This window comes from Amblyomma americanum, chromosome 7 (assembly GCF_052857255.1).
Source record: "Amblyomma americanum isolate KBUSLIRL-KWMA chromosome 7, ASM5285725v1, whole genome shotgun sequence".
NCBI lineage: Eukaryota > Metazoa > Arthropoda > Arachnida > Ixodida > Ixodidae > Amblyomma > Amblyomma americanum.
The window spans coordinates 31,321,873-31,344,033 of record NC_135503.1 but is presented as its reverse complement, the minus strand read 5'-3'; the positions used below and the strand labels follow the sequence as shown (position 1 = coordinate 31,344,033).

At 53.2% G+C, this 22,161-nt stretch overlaps 1 protein-coding gene across 4 annotated transcripts in view; it reads right to left on the bottom strand.

The window, feature by feature from the left end:
• PlexA (plexin A) overlaps nt 1–22,161 on the bottom strand; it is a 320,585-nt gene that overhangs the window by 44,654 nt on the left and 253,770 nt on the right. For all 4 annotated transcript variants that reach the window (XM_077631663.1, XM_077631664.1, XM_077631665.1 and 1 more), the window contains 4 exons: nt 14,810–14,938; nt 2,510–2,610; nt 1,502–1,631; nt 149–311 (listed from right to left, as the gene is read on the bottom strand). In XM_077631663.1, coding sequence (XP_077487789.1) covers nt 149–311; nt 1,502–1,631; nt 2,510–2,610; nt 14,810–14,938 — 523 coding nt within the window. The remainder of the gene's footprint in view (nt 1–148; nt 312–1,501; nt 1,632–2,509; nt 2,611–14,809; nt 14,939–22,161) is intronic.

Below are 22,161 nucleotides of genomic sequence, written 5' to 3'. Positions count from 1 at the left end.
CAGCTAACACATAATTCTGAGAAAAATACTTAAATCTGCATATTTCCACAGAATCGCGGGAAACGAGGGCCTTCATTCAGGCTTAAGCAATGTAAACAGAGTACCCACGGCAAAGCAAAAAGGTTAAAATGTGCAAGGGACCCCTCACGTTCTCCTGGGGGGATCGGTGGCAGGGAGTCCGTGTGAGGGGTGGGGCAGCTGACACCGTTGCTCAAGCGGGTGGCATTGGTCTCCAAAGTCTTGGAGAAGGCCGTGAAAGCACAGAAGAACTGGCCATCCAGCACAGGCAGGTTGCCGATAACTAGGCTCAGCTGCAAAGGAGAAACACGAAGAGCAAATTGTTCAGACGTGTACACTACTCAGTTAGCGATGAGTGCTGGAACTGCACAGCTGTACAGACTCAGAAAAACTTAAAACTAGTGAGTAATTACTCATTAGCAACCACCTGAGAACAATTTGTTCTCAGACCGGGACCTCTGGTGAGGCTTTTAAACTGATCAGCAACTCCAGGTAAGAATGATGTCAATTTAGTGTGTTTAGCATCTTTCAGAGTGAAGCAGAAGTTAGAAGAGTGGTAGCTTCCCCTTGCAGCCATATGACAGCACTCAGTTGAATTCTAATGAATAATAAATGAAATATACTCCATCTTGGGAGATTTCCCTAAATAAAATGGATTACAAACTTGAGAGATGTTCTACATCTCCACATTAAGTGCAGCCTTCTAGAGAGCCTCAATGCCCAAACTATAATGAGTGGCCATTTGGTCAAATGCTCAGACGGAAAGCTGAAAGTGACTTGGTCCAGCATACTAGGATTAGTCATAGCTGTCTGCTCCATCTTTCTGGAAATTTTTTCAAATGTCAAAGCCAGATGCAAAATCAGGTTTCAGATTCTGCTTAAGCATTTCAGATTCTCTGTTGCTTTCCACATCGACACTTAAGCCTTAATGCACCAGGATGCTTAAAACAACAGAGCCCAGAAAAGGTTTATAATTTCGTTTATGGGGGTTTAATGTCCCAAAGCAACTCAGGCTATGAGGGACGCCATAGTGAAGGGCTCCAGAAATTTCGACCACCTGGGGTTCTTTAACGTGCACTGACATCGCACAGTACATGGGCCTCTAGAATTTCGCCTCCATCGAAATTCGACCGCCGCGGCCGGGATCGAACCCGCCTCTTTCGGGCCAGCAGCCGAGCGCCCTAACCACTCGGCCACCGCGGCGAGAGCCCAGAAAAATAAGACGGCCCACAGCTTTAAAGCCAGTCTTTCTCACACCTTTAGTTTCATTAACATTACTGTGTTTGATCAGCTCACACAACCCTTGTTACAGATTAGCCATTTAGTTTCAAATGAAAGGTGCAGGAGATATAAGAATGTTTAGCCGCGAACGATAATTGTAAACACAAAGCAATGCTGAATGTGCATGGCCCAATTCAATTTCAGTTTGCATTTTGGAAGTGCAGCTATTTGAGTAGTAATCAAAGAAGGCTGGCACACTCACAATGCGTGCTGTGGTGCGCTGGATCTGAGCAGGCTGAATGCTTGTGATGGTGGTGCATTTCCCGCTCTTGTACGAAAGCCAGTACAGCGGGTCCTGGGCGGCTTCCGCACAGTGGCTCCTCAGGCTGCACCTGCAAGGCACAATTAAACTGTGAGTGACCCGCCATGCTCCCTATTAGATGGTGGGCAGGCATCACACAGCACACGAGTTTTTTTGTATTCCGTCTCCAATGAAATGCTACAGCTACTGCTCGAATTCAATCTTGCTACCTCAAATATATGACCTTGACCCATATGAGATGTAATAATCAAGTTTATTCACATTCAACTTGCTCCTTGCATATCCCCGTCTCGGATAATGCCATCCAAAGCAGAGCTTCATGTACATAAAACAAACTCTCTCCCCACAGCAACAGTGTCTCCTAGATGTCATTTTTTTATTGTTGCACTAATGATAATAAAAACATAGGGTCACTGACCAAGTCAAAATTTTAAAGACTTGGTCAGTGACCCTATGTTTTTATTATGCCTCTACCTGACCAGACGACGTTTCGTCAAACTCTTGACTGCACTAATGATAAAAAGAAAAAAAAAATTGAAGGCAGCAAAGTAGCTGTAGCTTCAGTTGCGTGATTCTAACACGCTCAACAAATCAACACGTTGCTTGTGCAGCTATTAACAGCAAAAGCTGGAGAAATAGCATATGCGTACACGAAAATATAGCAATAAAAATATTTCTGTGTGGTGAGCCGAAAATGAATAGGCTTTTGTCGCTGACAATTTAGAACAGACTAACAGAGACCCCATACATAAGAACCATTGAAGGCCTGTGATAAAAGTGACAACAAATGAAAACTTGTTGCATACGCAAGCATAGCAGAGCCAGAAAAAGAAGTTGAGTGTACACAGATCCAAGTGTGTGCAGTTTAGAATTGCAAGGATGTATGACACTTAGCATACAACACACCTAAAAGTTATTTGTCAAGACAGACAACCAATGAAAACGCACTTGTTTTCCAGTGAGCACCAGCCACAGTATGGGTCATGAGCACCAAGGCAATCGATGCATGTCTTGTACTGATGGCATTCTTGGACTTTAACTCTGGTCACCTGCAATAAAGAGTTCGAATTTTAAAAATGATTCACTGTTATGTTTTCAAGCATGCAAGCTCAGGTTCAACATTGACTAAGGTCAGCTGAACACAATCTGATCGCACCAGTCCATGTCTCTTGTAAGGCATGCATGCATTGTAAGGCATGCTCTTTAGGGCAAATGCTTTAGGAGAATCCCCCAAGGTGGATCAGATTTGGAAAAAAGGAGTAAATTACTCAGTGACATAACCCGAGTTCAGCCAATACGGCTACACCGTTCCCACTTCGGGTTACTGATCAATTCTCTCTCGCCCTACCATAAGCTTGCCGTCCCGGTTAGCTCAGTTGGTAGAGCGACTGCTCCGGTGCAGCGGTTGTACCCGGTTCCAACCCCGGACCAGGACGAATTTTTCTTTAACTACAAAGTTTTTGAGAAAGCTGCATAGCTTTCCTTTGTAGCTGTATGGCTGAGCTCGGGTGGATGTCAATGAGTAATTACTCCCTTATTGCACGCTCTTTAGCACTGAACAAGGAGTTTCACTAAATCATTAAAAAATGCTCCTTTAAAAAACTTTGCCTTAGGGAGCTTAATCATAATAATGCTGACAAAATGATAGAAAAATCATATTCGCATTTATTCAGTTCGCAATATACAGCTTGTCGTACGCTTAGAAAGAAACTGTTCACCATTAATCTTGTTCACCATGGATACACATGCTCGAATGTTTTTAACTGTATACATGCATGACAGAAACTAAGGACTGCATATGATGAGGTACAGCATGTGAATAAAAATTTGGGAATTGTTTTGGACAAACAAGCAAGAGGAATGTGCAAGTTTGAATGATCCCAAGCCCAATTCATGTGCTTGACATTGCAAGACAGCAATCGCAATGTAGCAACAGGCAACTCATGTAGCAGCAACAAAAGACCATCATAATTACGTATGAAAACAACTGGCAGCGCAACCACAGCATGCTTCTTGCACATCTCCTACTCACGCTACCGGGCATTACACTAAAGGCAAAACTCAGCACGCTTCCATCAGACGACATTTGATGCCCTCTTCGGCAAAAACCTTTCTATGATGAAGGCAACATTATTTCGCCCGATCGATGGCTGCGCGGCCGTCGCGAAGCAATACAGCCACGACTTCTGCGCAATTTCTTTTTTTTTTTCCCCGGGTATTCCGCCTCAATTCATGCAGCAACTAAAAGAGTCGAAGAAGAACTCCGCACTCCCCCACTGGGCCCGCGTCCCTGCCCTTGAAGAACCTTTCGGGCGCGGCCAAACGGCGCGAACAGCAGGAAGGCCGTTGCCACGGCAACGGAGCAGGGCACCGAAAACAACGGGATTATATAAACCAAAGACAATGCGCGCGCTCGCACTCGCGGACGAAACAGCGCACGCGGACGGAACCGGCGAAAATCGACAAACAGCACGCCGCCGAAGTCCGGCGTCGCCATGGAAACGCATCGCGATCGAGAGGAAAAGGAAGGGGTGGGGGAGGGGGCACCTGTGGCCACGGGGGCGAAGAAGCAGAAGGCGCGAGGGGATGCAAGGCGGTTAGCTCTGAGTGAAGAGACAGAGAGAGGGATAAAGAAAAAAAAAAGGAGTAACGTGAGGCAAGAGAAAGGTATCCCAAAGCGACAACGTGCAAAGTAGGCGAAATGGGCGCGCCGTCACAAGATGGAAAAGCAGACGCAGAAGCAAGGGACGAGCAGAACAAGGCGACGACGGCAGGCCTCGGAAGACGGCAGCGCAAGGGAGATACACGCAACAGATCAAAAAAACAAAAAAAAAACAACGTCGCAGAGGAGCACGTACGTCGCAAAAAGAGGATGGAGAAGGGGAAAAAAGAAAATATACGCCGCGTCATTCGAGAAACCCAAAGAGTAATTGATACGCCACATACGCTCGTTCGCAGAGCTCTCTCTACACCCTCTCTGGCTCGTAGTACCTCCGCCTCCAACACACGACCTCCGCTCACGCGGAGCTTGGATAGGTGTGCACGTGCGTACGCGCATAAAAAAAAAAAACGAAATCGTACGGAAAACGAAACGTGAGAAGGAAGAAAACGCGGGCAAAATTTGCGCACGAAAATTCCATCGCGCGGCGGGATCCCGTGGCATTTTCGCCGAATGGGGGCAAAAAAAAAAAAGAAAAAAAGAATGGAAGCAAAGCAACGAGACACCACCCGATAGATCCCCCCAGTGCAGAGAACGACGGCGGCACCGTTATTGACGGCGCCAAAAGTGAATTTCACGGATGAAAGGGCTCGAGGCGAGGACCACCGAAGCGGCGGGAGTCGGCCGCACATACACGGTTCCGCAGTGGTGCGGACGAATTCCAGGAGCAAGGCATGATATAATGGGCGGCACACGCCAAATGGATACGTATTTCTTCCTCTTTTTTTTCGTTTTTTTTTAAAGCCAGCTAAGCCGTTCTAAACGAGCTCGGGGATTCGACAGGTGGGCGCGTGAAACCTTACCCGCGCGCCCAAGGTTAGAGCGCCCCCCCCCCCCCTCCTTTTTTCGTGTCTTCCGAAAAGTGACACGTCCATAAGTTCTGAGCTCCTGGATAATGTCACGCCTGTACGCACTTAAGAGCGGAGTTCAATTACGAAGCGTGTTCTTTTCCGCGCCAATATTAACAGCAGCCGCTGACAAATGATTCGCACGGAAGAGACTTCCTCACTGCAGTACCTCGAGACGGTTCCCTGATGCTTGACACTCCGAAAATGCAGGCGTTTTCACATGAACCCGACAGATCACAGGTCGTCTGTTACCCAGGCGAAAGAGCAGCTTTTGAGAAGGAAATGCGCGACTCGTCCTCTACTTCTTTCTCTCTCCACAAAAGGGGACGACTCAGTTCGACTTCTGTCGAGTTCGTGTAAACTTTCGTAACGTCCGAGAATCGAAAGTGCACCTCTTTCTGCCTTTCTTCTTTCACTCCCTCATTTATCCCTTCCGTTACGGGGCGGTTCAGGTGTCCAACGATATACGTGTCAGATACTGCACCATTTCCTTTCCACAAAAACCAATCTTTAAGGCCAGAGGCTTTCCGCTTCAGCCGCGTAACAGAGCCACTAGGGCACTACCGAACGACCTTGAATGCTAGCAGAACGTTTCTTCTAGCGGTATATATAGAGAAGCACCGTGCTTGACTTGAGCTCTGAATGATCCGCTACACGATGCATCCTAGGAACATTCATTTCGCTGCTGCAGAGCGCTGTGGCCCTGAGACTTTTGACCCAGACTGTACGCATCGAAAGGGTCGTGTGCGCGTGGGAGTGAGAGAGGAGGGAAGGGCAGCTCCGCTACACAGCTGCCGAACTTAACTGCCAGTGAGCAAAGCTTGCGCTGCATTGAGAAGCCAAAAGCTCGTGGCAGAATGCAAGACAGCTAGCTGGTGATAGTGGCGGTCACATTTTAGGCGTGCAGTTTAACCTTGCAAGACAACGTTTTCGGCGGAGCCGTCATCAGAAATAGTACGGAAGAAACAGCCAGTCTAAATAAAGACTTTAACATTGTAGCCAACCGCCTTCTGAAAAGAGAAACCACGCAACCGAACGCCAAGCCTGTATTACCAGTCAGACTCCAATCGCAAACGTGAGCACCATGCGGCCTTTGCATACTCAGGGCCCGTGTAAGCAGTCACCGTGTCAATATCTAAATGGAGTTCAGACCGATAAATCTCTCTCTCTCTCTCTCTCTCTCTCTCTCTCTCTCTCTCACACACACACACACACACACACACACACACACACACACACACACACACACACACACACACACACACACACACACACACACACACACGAACAGAGATCGAAACGCTGTCGCCAGCGCACTGCAGTGACACCGCAAAGAGAAAGGAGAATCGGATAAGATCACCTCGACATGCGGGAGCAATAAATGATCCAGTAGAGAAGGAGAAGGTAACGGATGAGAAAAAAGAGAACAAAGACAGCGACCAAAGCGGCATCGCATAATCACTTCCTCGTGGTTCGAATCCGGGCTGAACGAGCGTTCATGCTACCGTCCTCTGCGGTAACAGCTCTCGGCGACGATTATTTATTCCGAACGAAGGAAGACAAATATAACAAAATAAACTGCTCCGCTTCCGCGAACGAAAGCAAAACCAAAACAACGACACGGGCCAGCACATGCAGGGGATAATCAAAACAAAACTGCACGCCTTCGTTTCAGCTACGTAAAACAGTAGAAAAGCTGACGCGAAAGACGAAAAAAAAAAGGAAATCATGCATAGCAAATATCTTCACTAGAAACAGACCCCCCCGTTCTTTAGTATTCTAGGAAAAGGGATGGGGAGCACACGTACAAAACTCGATTCGTGGATTCCATTAATCAATCGACGGCCGCGAGCGACCCCCCCATCGCGCAGACCAGCGACGACAGAACCTCCCCCCACCCCCTTTTGACGAGTCACCCAACAAGCCCTGAACCTCAGGAGCGAACTGTGAGAAGCCTCAACCTCCTAACTTCACTGCACACACAGCCGATCGAGCAGGCCCAGTCCGAAATAACGGCCCCCGCCATTCCTACCGTGGCGCTAATGGGCCGGACAATTCGTTCGCATCACTCGACAAAAGCCGCGCTGTACTTACGTTGGGAACGAACACGCACTTTTTTTTAAAGCCGATATAGCCAGGAAAAAAAAAAATGAATGCCGCACGACTGATTTATTTTGGATCTATTTCGTCGAAATGACGTCATGCCTAAAAGCCATGCGCGTGGACACGGAGCGAGTGGAAAGCCTGCCACAGGCGCGCGCGAAATATCTATCAAGGTGACGGAGACAGACGAAGCCCGTGCACAAACAAAACAAAATAAAAACCGTGGTAACAATACCAAATTATAGCTAGAGCTAAAACCGCGCAGTCAGCGCTACCATCATCGATCACTGCGCCTCGCATATGTGAAAAAAAAAAAAATTAATCGGCACAACGACGAGTGTCCGCCGATATGTGAGACAGATACTGGGCCATTTCCTTTCTCCCAAAAACCAATGTTCATTTTCATTTCACGGCAACCAAAGCAATCGGCCGACAACGAAAGCGTCACCAGAGAGAGAGAGAGAGAGAGAGAGAGAGCCGCCGGCCTCTCTATCAGCGAAACTCGCGCGCGCACAGGCCGTATTACGGCCGCAGGCGCATTCGACTGAACGACCGCATCCGCCCAACAAATGTCGCGAACCACGATTCAAAACACACGCATAGGGACGCCATTCCTCCCTCTTTTCCCTGCTCCCTAGATTCCCTAAAAAACGAAGGACTGCGTGCACAACAAGAACGATGACAGCACGCGGTTCGCCGCCTGCCCGCCGGCGCTGTGCGAGGCCCCTGGCGTGGAAAGCCGAGAAGAAGAAAAAGGACGGAACAAATAGGCCTGGAGAGATGTGGCCAGCGTGCCTCATGAAAAGTGGCTGTCGTGCGCCGCCGCGGGGCTGCTCGACCACCACCACCACCACCACCACCACCACCACGGCGTCGTGCCCGAGGCTGCCTCTTCCGCCGGCCAAGAAGCCGGTTCAATCTCCGAGAGGGCACCGCCGCCGACAACGACGGGAAACACGAGCACTTTCTTTTTCCCTCCAGGGGTAAGAAGTAAGAAGAGAAGTCCCATGCAGTAGCTGGATTTCTGGGCACCGACGCATGCTCAGAAAATGAACATCGGGCAGCCGAAAAGAGAGCGGCCGCGTGTTGTAAAACCACCCTCCGACAATCCCGGCCTGGGGGGCGGGAATGCCCGGGGCTTGGTGCACATTACGCGCTTGGACTCGTGTGTGTGGACTTGGCTCCCCGTTGTCATCTCTTTCCTTATTCCTATTTTACATTATCGATCAGTACGAAACAAGAGAGAGAGAGAAAAGGCGAGAAACGAACAAAAAAAAAAACAGCCGCTGACCCTTAAGGTGTACCACGAACGATTAGCGCTAACCAGTCCTCGAAATGACACACACAAATAGCCGCAGTAGCCTGCGAATGATTGGGGCGGATTCGTGGTCGACTCACAGTATACATACGTTAGGGCCTCTGGTTCGAATCCCGTTGCCCAAATTGGCCTTCGCCGGCGCATAGAGGCTAGGCGATGAGACCATCGGGTGGAGTGACCGGGGGGGGGGGGGGGGTAATCTTTTTTTGCTCTGCTTGCCGCTCAGAAAGCTCCGACTTCGACGCAACGGCCTCTCCAGCAACGGGCACAACGAGCGCATCTGTGGCGGTGACCAAGGCAAAAGCAAACACTTGCCAGTGCGGCTGATCCCGCAAAGAGTTGCCGCTCCTCTCTCCCTTCCAAGGTACTACACGGAGAAGCGAGAAGCGTCGTTCACCTCCCATTTTCACTTGCGCCCCCCCACTCTAGCTCCTTCCGCTCTCGTAGATGCACCCTCCCCCTCAACCGGCGGTGACAAAGAGCAGCGCTCACGCAACACGAGCGGCGATTTATGCCTCAATATACACGCAGCGAGCAGCTACTCAAGGGCCGGCCCGGAGCCTGTCAAGAGGGCTCGGGCCTCGAGGGCCGACTGGACGCGCCGCCGGCATGCCTCCCTTCCGGCGTGTTCATCCACTTGTGTCCATTTTTCTTAGTCCGTCCACTGTGTGCCCAAGGGCAGACAGAGAGAGAGGGAAGGTTTGTGTGAGCCCACCCCCCGACATCCAAGCTCGGAGCTGCCGCCAGGCTCGCTGATAGCACCCGTTGGAGGAAAAAGGTGCGCATGATGGATGGCGGAGACGCCGTCACTTGCCCGGGGAAAGGACATTAGGAGGAGCCCTTGCACCCATAGGCGCCGCTTGCGCTGTTGTGCGTTAATTCGCTGACCGACGGCGCGGGGCTGACGTGAAAGAATCACGAACATTGGCTCTATCGATCAGGTGACTTCAGATGTGTGTATGTTTCGTGGGGGCGAAAAAAAAAACAATGTAGGATGACAATGTTGCTGTTCCCACTATGAAAGATAAGAGCTAATCGTGGCACGCACTGACAGCGTTGAGCAGTGTAGCTCTAAAGTACGTGAAACCACGAACTAAAAATAAATAAAAAAAGGCAGGCACTTCGATCCTGGCTCTCGCTTCGTCACGAGACTTCGACGAACCTCAAAACTCGAACCGCACAAAACCGACCAGCCAACAGTTCATCCCCATCATGCAGGGACTCTGGGCAGTGCTGAAAAGAAAAAAAATAAAGAAGAAAACAAAAGGAAGGACGAATGTGGCGTCAAGGTAAGGTGCCTGACAATACGCAAGCGCGATTTCGGAACCGAACTAGAAGATGCCAGCAAGGCTGGCGGATACGCTTGCAGTGCGGCTAAGTCTTGAACTTTTAGCGAACGAAAAAGCTCCCGCCGCACACGTAGGAGCTCAAATGGCTTCTCCCAACCGAAGCCATCGCAAGGAGGCGACAGTCCGGAACTGCAGCGGCTCAGAGGCGTCCGTGAAACGAGCCTCGCTGTATATATACGCACGACGAACCGGCCACCGCGGCGGATTAAATACGCGGCTCCTCTCCGGGGCTGCAAATGAGGCCAGCCAGATAATGGAGCGTCACAGCCGTCACGCTCCTGACAGGCCGCCGCTAGACTGTGGACAAGCGTGAGCGCCCACCGACGTCAATTAAGGGAGCGCGACAGGTGTGCACGGATGCGCCCCTATTGCACGAATCGCAAGCACGATCAATCACGCGCCCGGAGGCTCGCCGCCGGAAGAAGTCCCAACGGGCTGGCAACGATCGAGGAGCACCTATATCGCGCTGCAAGGAGGCAGGGGAGTACGAGATACCGGAAGAGATGACGAATCGCTCGCGGCGAGGCAAACAAAAGTCGCCGCCGCCTTCTTCTTCGTAATACATAGGCGCACGAGCCTCTAACGAATGAGGATGCGGATAGCGCGCCCAGCCTTCGGATCCCACCGCTGATCACCAGCTGTTGGGATGGGGTAGCGTGGTCGGGCCGGAGACGGGACGAGGAGCATCGGAGACGTGGTTACGAAGGGAAAACAAGGAAAACTTTACACAAAAACTATTTACATATTGTAAAGGTGAGAGCAACTGAGAGTGACTCTCAGTAAAGGGAGCTTCTTAGCAGTCGGGAGTCTCTCACAGCAAAGGGTCTCTCTCAAGAGGGGACCTTTTGGCACCAAACCCTTCGTATTCCCCAGATCCCTGGCTGGGGAATACAGTTCGAAGAATGATGTCCAATCAGACGATGACACTGATGGTACCGCCCACGGCAGGGCGGTGCTGATGTCCTCTCGCAGCTCGGTCGATAGAAAGGGTACAAGACACGGTCACGTTGTTGTAAACCCAGCCTCCAGGTGGGCGCGCGCGTGGGTCCGGAATGCGCCCACGTAGCCCAGGAATGCGCGTACGTGACACAGGTAATGCGGGCCCACGTGGCACAGGAATGTCAGGCTGTTTCCCAGCAGAGGTTCAAAGAACCTTGCATTTCCTCGTCCGATGACCGGAACCCGGAACCTCTGTCGAAGGCGCAGCTTTCAGTCAATTTTCAACCCCAGCATAACTATAATGAGGACAACGCTCGGTTCTTCGACCCGATGGCATGGTCAACCACGTGGGGACGCCATTGTCGTCGCTGCTTCTGACATTCTTGCAGCCACATTTCGTCCAGACGGCTCAATAGCTTTCCCGTTGGTTTTCTGGAAATCAGGGTCGGGGAGTCCGCGTCTTTATTCATATGGACTGGAGGGCACGCCAGACATAACAGTCTTTAGAGGCGATAACCTATACGGGGGACGAGGGATGCACCCCCGGTGGATGGCTTCTGCGTGGATCTTGACCTAAGCCGGGCGAAGTGGATGTGACGCCGATATATAACTGCAGGGCGCCAACGCCATCGCCGAGAGGAGATCGAGCGGAACGAACAGAATGGCGTGATCGGTCACACACTGCCGTGACACATACGTCACGGAACTGAGAGCTGGTAACTGGCCGAGCATCCAGTGGTGGCCACTTACAGCTGGCCTGGAGAACTAACTTGTCGGCAAAGACTGAAGTCACGTAGCAGTGACGCTCATTGTCAATAAATAAATAATAAACAGATAAATGAACGTCTCCGCAAAGCATCCTGGAGGACTACCGAAGGGCGAAATATTATTTTTGGCGGCGGCAACCTTACAAGTTGGAAAGAACGAACGGAGGCGGAGAAAGGGGGTAGACATCGGGTTGCCTTTTCTGAAGTCGAAGTCCCGCTATAGCGTCTCGGCTGCAGCGCAGTTCATTCTCAAAGGCCAACACACCGGCGCGCGCGAAGCGGGGACTGCAACGGGCCGGATAAGAAAAAGCAAAAAAAAAAAGGGGGAAGAAAGCGGGGGACACAAGCGAGCAGCAGAGCCCGAATGATTGCGACGAAAAGCGGGATTTGACGCGCAAGATGCCCCCGGACAAAAGGGGAAGCGGGGAGCAGAGCCCGAATCGATAGCGACGAAAGCGGATTTGACGCGCAAGACCGGCAAGGCGGCACTGCGTGCGAGCAAGGAGAAAAGGAGAATTCACCGGAGCCGAAAGAAGGACTCGGCCATTTCGAATAAAGTCCTCCCCGGCACATTTTTTTTCTTTCTTTCACCGGAACCCACCGAAGCAAGCATTCGATTCCTGCCGCGTGAGCTGCAGAGGCTGCAGGACTCCAGGCCAATTCTGGCGAGGCTGCCAGCACGCTTTCGAAATAGCTCGGACCGTTTTTTCCCTTCGGCCAGATGCGGCAATGAAGCATGGACTGGAAGCTCGGCTGCACTCACATCGATGACGACATAAAGTAGGCCCTTTTCTTTTCTCTCTACGGTCAGTCAGACGCTGGACAGCAGCTGTGTGCAAGCCTACAAAGGAGTCCAAGGAACCCATATAAGTGGAAGCTGACATCAGCCAAAATACCCTTTACTTTTTTTTATCATAATATTTCACCTGCCTGGTCAGTGCGCTGTTTATTCTGAACTATGTCGGGGGCCGGTGGTGTGAACAGGTACAGGTGGCGTGAAAGGTAAACATATTGCGAGCATTCAAGCAAATCTAGCCGACGGCATATTTTCAACGCGTAACTAGCTGTGAAGAGAATTAATTCGTTCTTTGGCGCAAACTGGCCGCTCCCTTTCGAGTTCGCGCTGTACCTCTGTGTGGAGTGGCAAAATGCCGCGTGCGAGCAGAATCGCGCGAAGCGGCAGTGCGCACTCACTCCGCAGCGAAACGCACGAAAGCAGCGAGAGAGACGCAGTCCGCGGTGAAAAGCGACGTAGTGCCACTCCATAAGAGCTGTCGGACCCCTTACGAAACCCGGGTAGGCGCTGACGACTGCACCCAAGCCGACCGCCGATCTTCTGACCTCCCCTCGTCCCCACCACAGTATACGCCCAGTGAAGCACGGCAGCACCTGTACATGTAGCTCTTCTCCAAGCACCGCCTCTGCAGCCTGTCCCCGCTTCTTTTCAGCGAATTGATTTCCCAGCAAAGAACCCGCGGGCGTCTCCACTGCCGTTTTTTTTTTCTCCTTTGTTCCTCTCCAAGGCATCCGTGCTTTCTTGTGCCCCGAAGGCACGTTTTTGAGGCGGGCGTGCGGCAAGCCAGGAGGGGAGCGGGAAGCCCCCTCCTCCTTCGCTTCTGCCTCGTCGATCCATCACACACACACTGCGCTGGGTTGGTTGATATATCCCCCAACAGCGAGGATGCCGACCGCGGAAGATGAGCCCACGGCGGCCGCTCGACACGTTCAACGGCAAAACCCCCATAAGAGGGCTCTCACCTAGCGCTCTTCGAATACACGAGCTGCGGATAAAACTAATAATGCCCGAGGAAAGGAGATGCCAATGAAAGGAGCCGAGCTGAGCTGCTTATCTGTGAAACGGTGCAACGCGCGTCATAGCGAGAATGAACGCTGAAAACGCCTCGTCAGCCTTTGTGCAGAGATGAAACCCGAAACCGTTAAATAATCGCACGACACACACTACTCTTACTGCACAATAGGCCGCGCAACTTTGTCTGACGAGTTGCGCTTAGTGTACAGCAAGAAACTTGTCACACAAAGGCGCGCCACCACCGAGAGACGATTGACAGCTTCATTATCCGGCAGCGCGTGCAATTACGCCGATAGCAGGTTAAACCGACGTGCTAATAGCGAGTTAACTTGCAACACCGATAGCGAGTCATCTCTCCTCAGCTACGCGTTTAGCGGAAAGAGCTGAAGCGCGCGCGCGCGCAAAGCAGCCAAGAAGAGCGCGGGCGGCCAGAGAGGAGGAAGCGCGCGCGCGAGAGAGCACGAACAGGGCCGGCCTACGCGGATGCCTCGTGTACCACGCGAAGAGCAGCAGCGCGACCGCGATAGCGCCGCTGACAGGTCGCGCGAGCGTTCCGGCCGATGTCGGAAGCGAGTGACGGCGCGGAGCAGCAGCTCACGACGAAGGCACACGCGCCCGGGCAGGCTTCGCGGCGGCCGCCACTTCCTCGTGTTGTTCCGGCGCACGCACCGACCGACCCCGTCGGCTCGTATCTGCGCTCCGATCGGACAGCGCGCGCTCACGAAACAAAAGCGGGGGGCGGTGAGAGCAGTGCGCGATGGTCTGTTGGCCCCCAGGTCCGACCTCCAGAGAGGCCGCTCAATAGCGTGGTAGATCCTCATCGGCTGCTCCTTTCTAGCCGAGGAAACCTGCTCGGGAGTTCGGTGGTGAAGCATGCAGCGAGAAGCATAATGCGCAGCCCACAGGTATACAATCTGTTGGCAACAGCGCACCGCTTATTGGACCGAACTGGCTTCAAAGCGCCGGAGTCACTTTTTAGAGACCTGAAGCGTGGAGCGGCACCATAATTGTGGATAAGTTAACATTTACTGGACACGGAGCAAGGACCTGGTTGCGCTACAAACCCCTCGGCTTTATTCGCGGCGGCGACCTTTCGGACGAGTGACAAGGCTCAGCTTCGTTACTGGAGTGCGCTCGTTGCGGCTGACAAACGAGACCCGTGAGCCGCATAGACCGCAGGCTGCTGCTTCAGCTCTGCCCATCCATCCCACACAGCGTCAAAGCGTCGGGTTCGACTAGCGCGCTTAATTCAGGGTGCCAGAAAACGCGATGTGCCTTTTCCGCCCCGGACGACTGCTTATTTTCAGGGGCGACGGTCGGGCAGGGCGATTCCTCCGCCCTCCCCAGAACCCGGGGAAAGAGGGCTGGGAAGGGCGAAAAATGGCTGGCGCTCACCGTTCTCTCGGTCATGACGTAGAGGTGCTCGCCGTTCTTGTCGAACAGCATGTCCGGGTTGACCGGCTTGCCTTCCTCGATCACGCTGTCGCTGTACTCGAAGGCGTTGGTCACGGACTCCACCACGGCCTGCGAAGAACACGGGGACAGGTGAGGTGAGGGACCGCCTGCACGCCGCGAAGCGAAGCGGTTCGCCACACGGCCCGCGAAGAAGACACGCCCTGGTCTCTATTCGCGCACCGCGAGGTTCTATAACGCTTGCTTGTGCTGCCTTTGCAGAGACAGGGCTCGGTTAAAAGCTGATTAGTTACACAATCTGACCTGCCACTCCGGCACTCGGAGAAATGTTGAACAGTACGAAAACATAAAACACACACACGAGAGAGAGAGAGAAGGATAAACCCATAGCATGGGTGCTTGTTTCAATACGTGCTTCACTACATGAAACCAGCTCAGAACGAGCACTTGGAGGTTTGTGTTTTAGCGACCGCAATTTCAAGTTTCCTATGCTGTGAGACAGCACGACCGCAACGCCGTATTAATACTGGGCTAAGCTCTGCCACGGAAGATGGAAAAGAGACGAACTGACACAAAACAAAGCTGTTTCGACAGAGGGATTTGCGGTTGCGCTGACTACACCGACATCGAAGCGCGGAGGCAGCTCCGAAACGACGGCGACCTCTCCGCGATACCGGGCACGGCCGACACCCGGAAGTCGGCCTCGCGTTAGACAACGCACGCGCGCACCCAGCAGGGCTGCGCGGTGTGTGTACGCATATACGCACGGCCGAGCCGGCACCCATCACGCCGCAGAGAGGCGCGCAGACATCGACCGGCTGGAGAAACGTATACGCACGCGCACTAAATAAGAAAAGAAAGCCCTCAAAGTACAATAACAAAAACGACGGCACCATTTGGATAAAGGAGAGCCGGGGGAAGGGGGACACAAGGAGAAGAGGAGGGCACGGAGCGTCATGGAGAGAAGGGAGGGGGGGGGGGGGGGGGGTAATCAAAATCTCGCTCCGCCCGGCCGACGAGACGTGATCGTCACCCTGGGTGCGTCCCGCTCTAACTGAATTCGGCGCCGAAATCTGACGCGTACTCCTCCGCGCGAGGAGCGGAGGCTGCAGTGTGCATAGAAAGAATGGATGGAAGGTAGGAGCGCCCCCTTTGAAACGGGGTAATGGCAGTTGCCACCATGCTCGGCTTTTTTCCCCTTTATTTTTGTTTAACTGCGTTGTAAGTTATTAAAATTCGCCATTTTCTTTAAATACGTCTTCCTACACTTTTAACCTCTTGGCACCTATCTGCTTTTGAGCTTTGACCACATTTTATATCTCTGCCGAGAATTCCAACCACCATCTCGCTGGAACCTCACGGACAAAGAGGGTTGGGAGATCGCGGTCCCCAGCTCCGAACCGGCCTCACAAAGGCGGCTGGTAGATTGGGCTGGAGAGGTCGCCGCACGTCATGGGCTGTTGGCCACCACCCGGGATCAAGAGTCAGGCCAACCCTAGGCAGTGACTCATCCATTAGGCTCATCAATAAAGTTTTCACCTACCTACCTACCTTGAGCCACCAATCTTGCATTCGCTTTTCGCTCATTTCCACCGCAGAATTATTTACACGACTATTGTTATCTCTAAAGCATAGGGCCTCAGGAAGGGTGACTGCCTGCATCGAAATCAGGATGGATACCATCACATTTTAGCATGAGGTGTTCTATTGTTTCTACATATTTACTACACACAGCACATGTGTCATGTTCTTCGTTAAATTTCTTTTTATAGCTGCGCGTTCTAAGGCATCCTGACTTAGCTTCAAAGAGTAGGGCACTGCTTCCTGAGTTATCATAGAGCGCTTCCTTCCTGATCTGCTATTTCCAGTATCGATATGGTTCTACACCATGCTTCTTTTCCGTTGACTTTATCCAATTTTTACTTTCCGCGTTTCTAACCGCGTTTCGCGCAGCAAGGGCGGTGCGCGCACACACGCTGCAACGCGCGACAGCCGCACTGGGAGACGGGAAGCACTGCAGCGGGGCAACCCGCGCACGTTGCGACACCCCCGGGTAGTGACCACAGCGACTGCGGAAAAAAAAAAAAGCGGGGTGCTCTACACTCGAGCACATTAGCGATGGAAACGGATGCGGAAGATGAGTTGCACGGACAAAGTTAGAGCCGGTGACCAATAGCGGGAGAGAGAGAGAGAAAAGAAAGAAGCAGAACTTCGAATGAACAACTTCCTTCGGCTTTCGTACGGCCAAATGCACGCCACTGCTCGCCCCAACCCGCCACGCGGCCTACGCGCGTGGGGCAGTTCAGGCCACGGCGCGGCAGCGACGACAGCAGCGAGAGCGGGAGGGAGGAGAGCCGGCCGGCTCCAGGTGGTGCCGCCGCCGCCGGTGGGAAGCCGCACGGGGCCAGGCGCCGCGCCGGCACCGGACTCGAGCCTAATCGGGGATCAATATGCGCGCCGGCCGGACACCGGTCACGTCGGCCGGGAGGAGCGCGGCCGCCCTCTCTCCCGCCTCCTCCTCCTCCTGCATTAAACATGCTCGCCCGAGCGGTCGCAGCCGGCGTCGCGACAAAGACGCCGCCGTCGTGTCCCCTCTCTCCTCCCGCATACTCTCCCCCGCACCATTTGGCGCGCAACTCGCGTCACCTCTTCCGGCTGCCTTCTTCCTCAAAGGACGGCGCGCGCGAAGCCGGACCGGCCTAGCTACTACGCGTCGGGGAACGGAGGCGCATCTCCTCTCTCTCCGGGTTGCGCCACCGAGTGTCGCAACCACAGTGACAGGCGCGATGACAAATCACCGGCCGAGGAAGGATCGGCTGTCGTTGAGGGAAAGGGGAAAAGCGTTCCGACACGTGCCGAGCTAATTAGGCGGAGAAATGCCGAGCCCTAATACACTACGCACCCTTGCTGAAAGGCATATCATTTCAAAGACGCACCGACACTGAGCCGCCTCGCGCTGCTTGTCTTCAGGATGCTGCGCACCGCTGGGAAACATTACCGTCGGGGTGCCCCGCCTTCCTCTCTTCCAACATCCTTGTCTCCTAGCATTGCAAAATATTTATTATGATACTTGTGAAAAGTTCCAGAGATTAAAGGCAATTCTACTGCTTAATCGCAAAAAGAGAAATAAATATGTTACGCTGTTTATTTTCAATAAACAATCGATCTGTCAAATTATCCTGAACGGAAAGTGACTACTCGAAGCCCTTAACATATTACAACGTTGCGAAGTGCTTTAATTGTCCTCGATGGCGGCAAAATCGCTAAATCAAAGCAAGCTATGGCAATGGACTCTCACGAGGAGAGTGCATCCAAACCGGAAATGAAAAGAAGGATGAGTTAAAACTTATGCAACCAGCTACTGTACTTTTCTTTGTTGTTGAAAAGAATTCCCTGGATCGCGAACGAGATCAACGTCCAAAAACATACCCAACGAGGAATAAAAGAACGAATAACAACTAATGCCCTTATGACTCAGCCTACTCCGCTGCATAAAAGGGCCGCTATCGCCTCATGCGATCACTCAAGGACTCATGTTAGCGCTTGTGTTTGCACGGAAACCAGAACTGCACGGCGCACGACGTCCTGACAAGCGGTGCCTCCTCCGCTACACGCCACAGAGCAAATCACCGCTCCTCCCCGTTATTCCTCCCCCTTGATCTCTGGAGATTGCTTCGCCGCAGCACTCGGTCGCATACGGAGAAGCCAGCATCCAAGGGCCAGAGAAGCGAAACCTTCGGGCAGCAAATTTGAACCGAACCGGGAAGTTAATCGCGCGAAATGGCGCAAGGGATGTGTCTTCAAGCTGGGCAGTGCCATTTCTTGCCACGGCGTGGAACGCAATCCCAGGCGGCAGCAATGAGGCAACCTGATCACTTCACTTCGTATTTGGTCTTCTGCAATGAGGTTCCCCGCATTAACCGAAAGGTAGAGCTTATTCGCGTTTACAGAGGTTTCCTAAACGCCTCTTCCTCTAATGCCCCTTCTGTGAGTACCGCGTCAGCAGCCCGACATGGTACACGGTGGGCTCCACCGCGCGCGGGGGGGGGAGATGAAGACTCGGAAAAAAAGAGGGCGAATGCGATGGGGACTGGGACGACACTCGACACGGAACGAGAGCGCGATAAACGACGTCGCCGACAAGGAAGGAAAAAAAAAAAGGAAGAAAAGAGAAAAACTCCTGGGCGCCAAAGGCGGTCTTTTCTGCAACTTTCTTCTCTTCCTTTATTTTTTTCCTGCAGCCCTTTTCCCGTCGTTAGCCGGTCGTCGTCATCGTCCCGACCGCGCCGGAGGAGGAACATTAGCGGCGGTCGTCGGTCACGAGAACCCTCCAGGGAGCGAGCACCTCGGTCACTCCACGTAACGCCGCCTCGTCGCTGACGCCGCTGATTGCGCTTAATACCGCGCGCGCCCCGGAACTGGGTTTGTCCCGCCGCTCTCTATATATGGCGATTTTCTCTTTATCGCGAACGACGTTTCTGGGGGCACTCGAGGACCCACGTTTGCAGTCCGGAAGGACGCCGGCAAAAGTTGCGAGAGACCCACGGATAAAGAAAACGTACACAGCAGGCCACATATAACAGGCGGAAGTCCGACAGAATGGAGTAGCGTTATACTTATTACTTCAATTCTTATTGAAAAAAAACCACTAAAACGCGAAGTGAGTGAACTTTGCGCTCCCGTTAGGCACTAAGGAAAAAGCTGCCTACACTGAGTAGGCCCGGCTGCACAGCGCTTAAATCCGTTTCCAGCCACCAACGAAGGATTACCATCAAGCGAATAGTCTACCGAGATCCGCCTACCCATCTTTGGTAACATCGCCGCGATTATATACGAGAACCACGTTCGCAAGCACAAGTGGGCTGGAATGACCCAATCTCGCTACAAAACATGCGTGACATGCATCTGCACGTTTCACTATTCCCCCTCGTCCGCTCCCTACGCCCGAGTATTGTACGATGTTAGTCTGAGCACGATAAATAACCCCAGGTAGTCGAAATATACCCGATGTCCCGCACTACGACGCCTCTTTCTCTCCATCTTCAGCCCCCCCCCCCCCCCCCCCCCCCCCCCCCCCCCCCTCACTTACGGCCGGGCTCGGTTGTCCACCTATAGAAGCGAGACAGTTTTACCGCGACTTTCATTTCCTCAAAAACCAATACCAAGAGAACAAACTGAGCTGCACGCCCAAGCAGTCGCGCCTGCACGCGAGCGAAATGAACGGCAACGCGCGAAAGCAAATACCATAGCCCGGTGGGGGCGTTCGTCGCGCAAATCCGAAGGGGCCACGCACGCACACGCCCTGGCCGGAGCGCAATTATCCGCAATCCTCTCGCGACACGATATATATATTCGCGCTGCGACATCCCTCACGCGATGCGCGGGCGGGTTCTCGACACCGGCGCGAGCCGCAAAAGCGGTTTCGGCACGGAACCGGAGACGGTCTCCCCAACACGCACGGCACACGGACGCGTGTGCCGTGCGATGAAGACGACAAACTCGACGTCCTAACGACCCCCGACGCAATTTGGAAAAGATACGAAAAGTAAAAAAAAAGAAAGAAATAAAGGTGCTAAGGCAACACCGCCCGCAAACGGCGAAAACGTCGGAGCGCGCAAGAGGAAAACAGCACGCTCGTCTCTCACCCCCCCCCCCCCCCCCTTTTTTTTTTTCTGCGAGGTTCAAACGAAAACGCAGCACGGTGGGCGTGTCCGGTTTTCACAAGTATACGCGCACTGCGCTGCCAAGGAAACAGACACACTGAAAGAGAAAGGCAAATCGATTTTTGTTTTCGCTCGGCAAAGCGATTACGGCGATAAGTGCCGTGACGACGCAGATTACCGCCGAGAATTCGCTCCACTCCGACAGAGCAACGGCGCTCTACATTGAACCGCATCCTTTCTTTTTGCAGAGCGGTTAAGCGCTAGGAGAAAGACATATCGAGCCGCCCGTTTGAGCACTAACGCGGGGGATGCAAAAATTTACAAGCGCGCACTGATTCCGAGGGTTAGAGCATTTTGTTTGAACGCACAGCCTAAGCTCGAGCGAGGTCAAGAATGCCCGCATGAAAGGGGACACGAATATAAAGTTGTGCGATCGAGTAAAGAGGTGCGTGCCACGGGAACGAGCTACAAGAAGAAATGCGGTTTTCTTAGCAAGAATACAAACTGCTACAATACAAAAAGTGTCCATCGAGTTGCGAGACCGTTACTGCGCTTCTCATTTCCCGACAACCAATCGTTTCGACAGCACGTGACCTGGTGTCCTTGAAAAATAGTGGGGCAGCGTGAAGCTAACAGCTCGCGCACGTCACGCAGTACAAATTGACCTTTCTCTTCCTTAACAATGCGGACAGAAGACATGCACTGCACACGAAGCATCGACTGCACAACTATCGGAAGCACGGGCACCGCGAATGCGATCAAGAGTGGCTTCCCTTTCCGAATCAGACAGCTATAGTCCGGCCGGGGAAGAAAAAAAGACAAGCTACCACGCAGAGATGCCAATTTCGTAGCAGGTCTAGGAACCACCCTACCATGTCCGGCCCGCACTGACGTGCTTCCGGTCAGATGCGAAAAAAAAAAGGGGGGGGGGGGGGGGGGGAGGGCGACTGCGAACAGTCGCTACCGTTCCGGCGATAGCGTCCCCGAGCAGCCCGGTTAAGAGCTCCAGCTCGCGCATGCACGGCGATAGCTCATCGCAGGCAGCAGCAGAGTCGCCAGACAAGAAACCGAGACAGCCAGAGGAACCGAACAGGGAGAAAAAGACACAGGGCGGCAAGCGGGCGGGCAGAACGGGCCGCGATAAGCTCCCGCGGCGTTATTTATCGGCGCGCCAGTTATCCGCCTTCTCCCGGCGCTACCGAGCGTTCCTTCATCTTCCCGAGAAGAGAGAGACGAACATTCTAAAAGGCGGGCCGCTACACTGGGCAGAAAACAGAGGCGGCGGGGCCGGACACACACGCGGGAAGAGGCACCGGGGCGCGCGCCAGACTCGAGTGAGCGAGCGAGCGAGCTCGGCCACCGCGGCCAGGAAGGGAAGCCGCCGGAAAGGCGTCGTAAAAACCGACCGGAGGCTTCTCGCCCCCTCCCCTTCCTTCTCCTTTCGAGATTAGAAAGCTAGAGAGAGAGAGAGACGAGGAGCTCCGGACGAGCAGCAGGCGCGGGGCTCACGGCGGAGCGAGTGTTCGGGCAACGTTACTGCGGGAGCGAGATGCCATCGCCGCTGCTGGCGGGCTCCGCATCTTCCTGCTCGAAACTTGATTGACCGATCGCTCCCGCTTTCTCTGACGTCGCGGGGCGATATGCCCCCCCCCCCCCCCCCCCTTCTGCTAG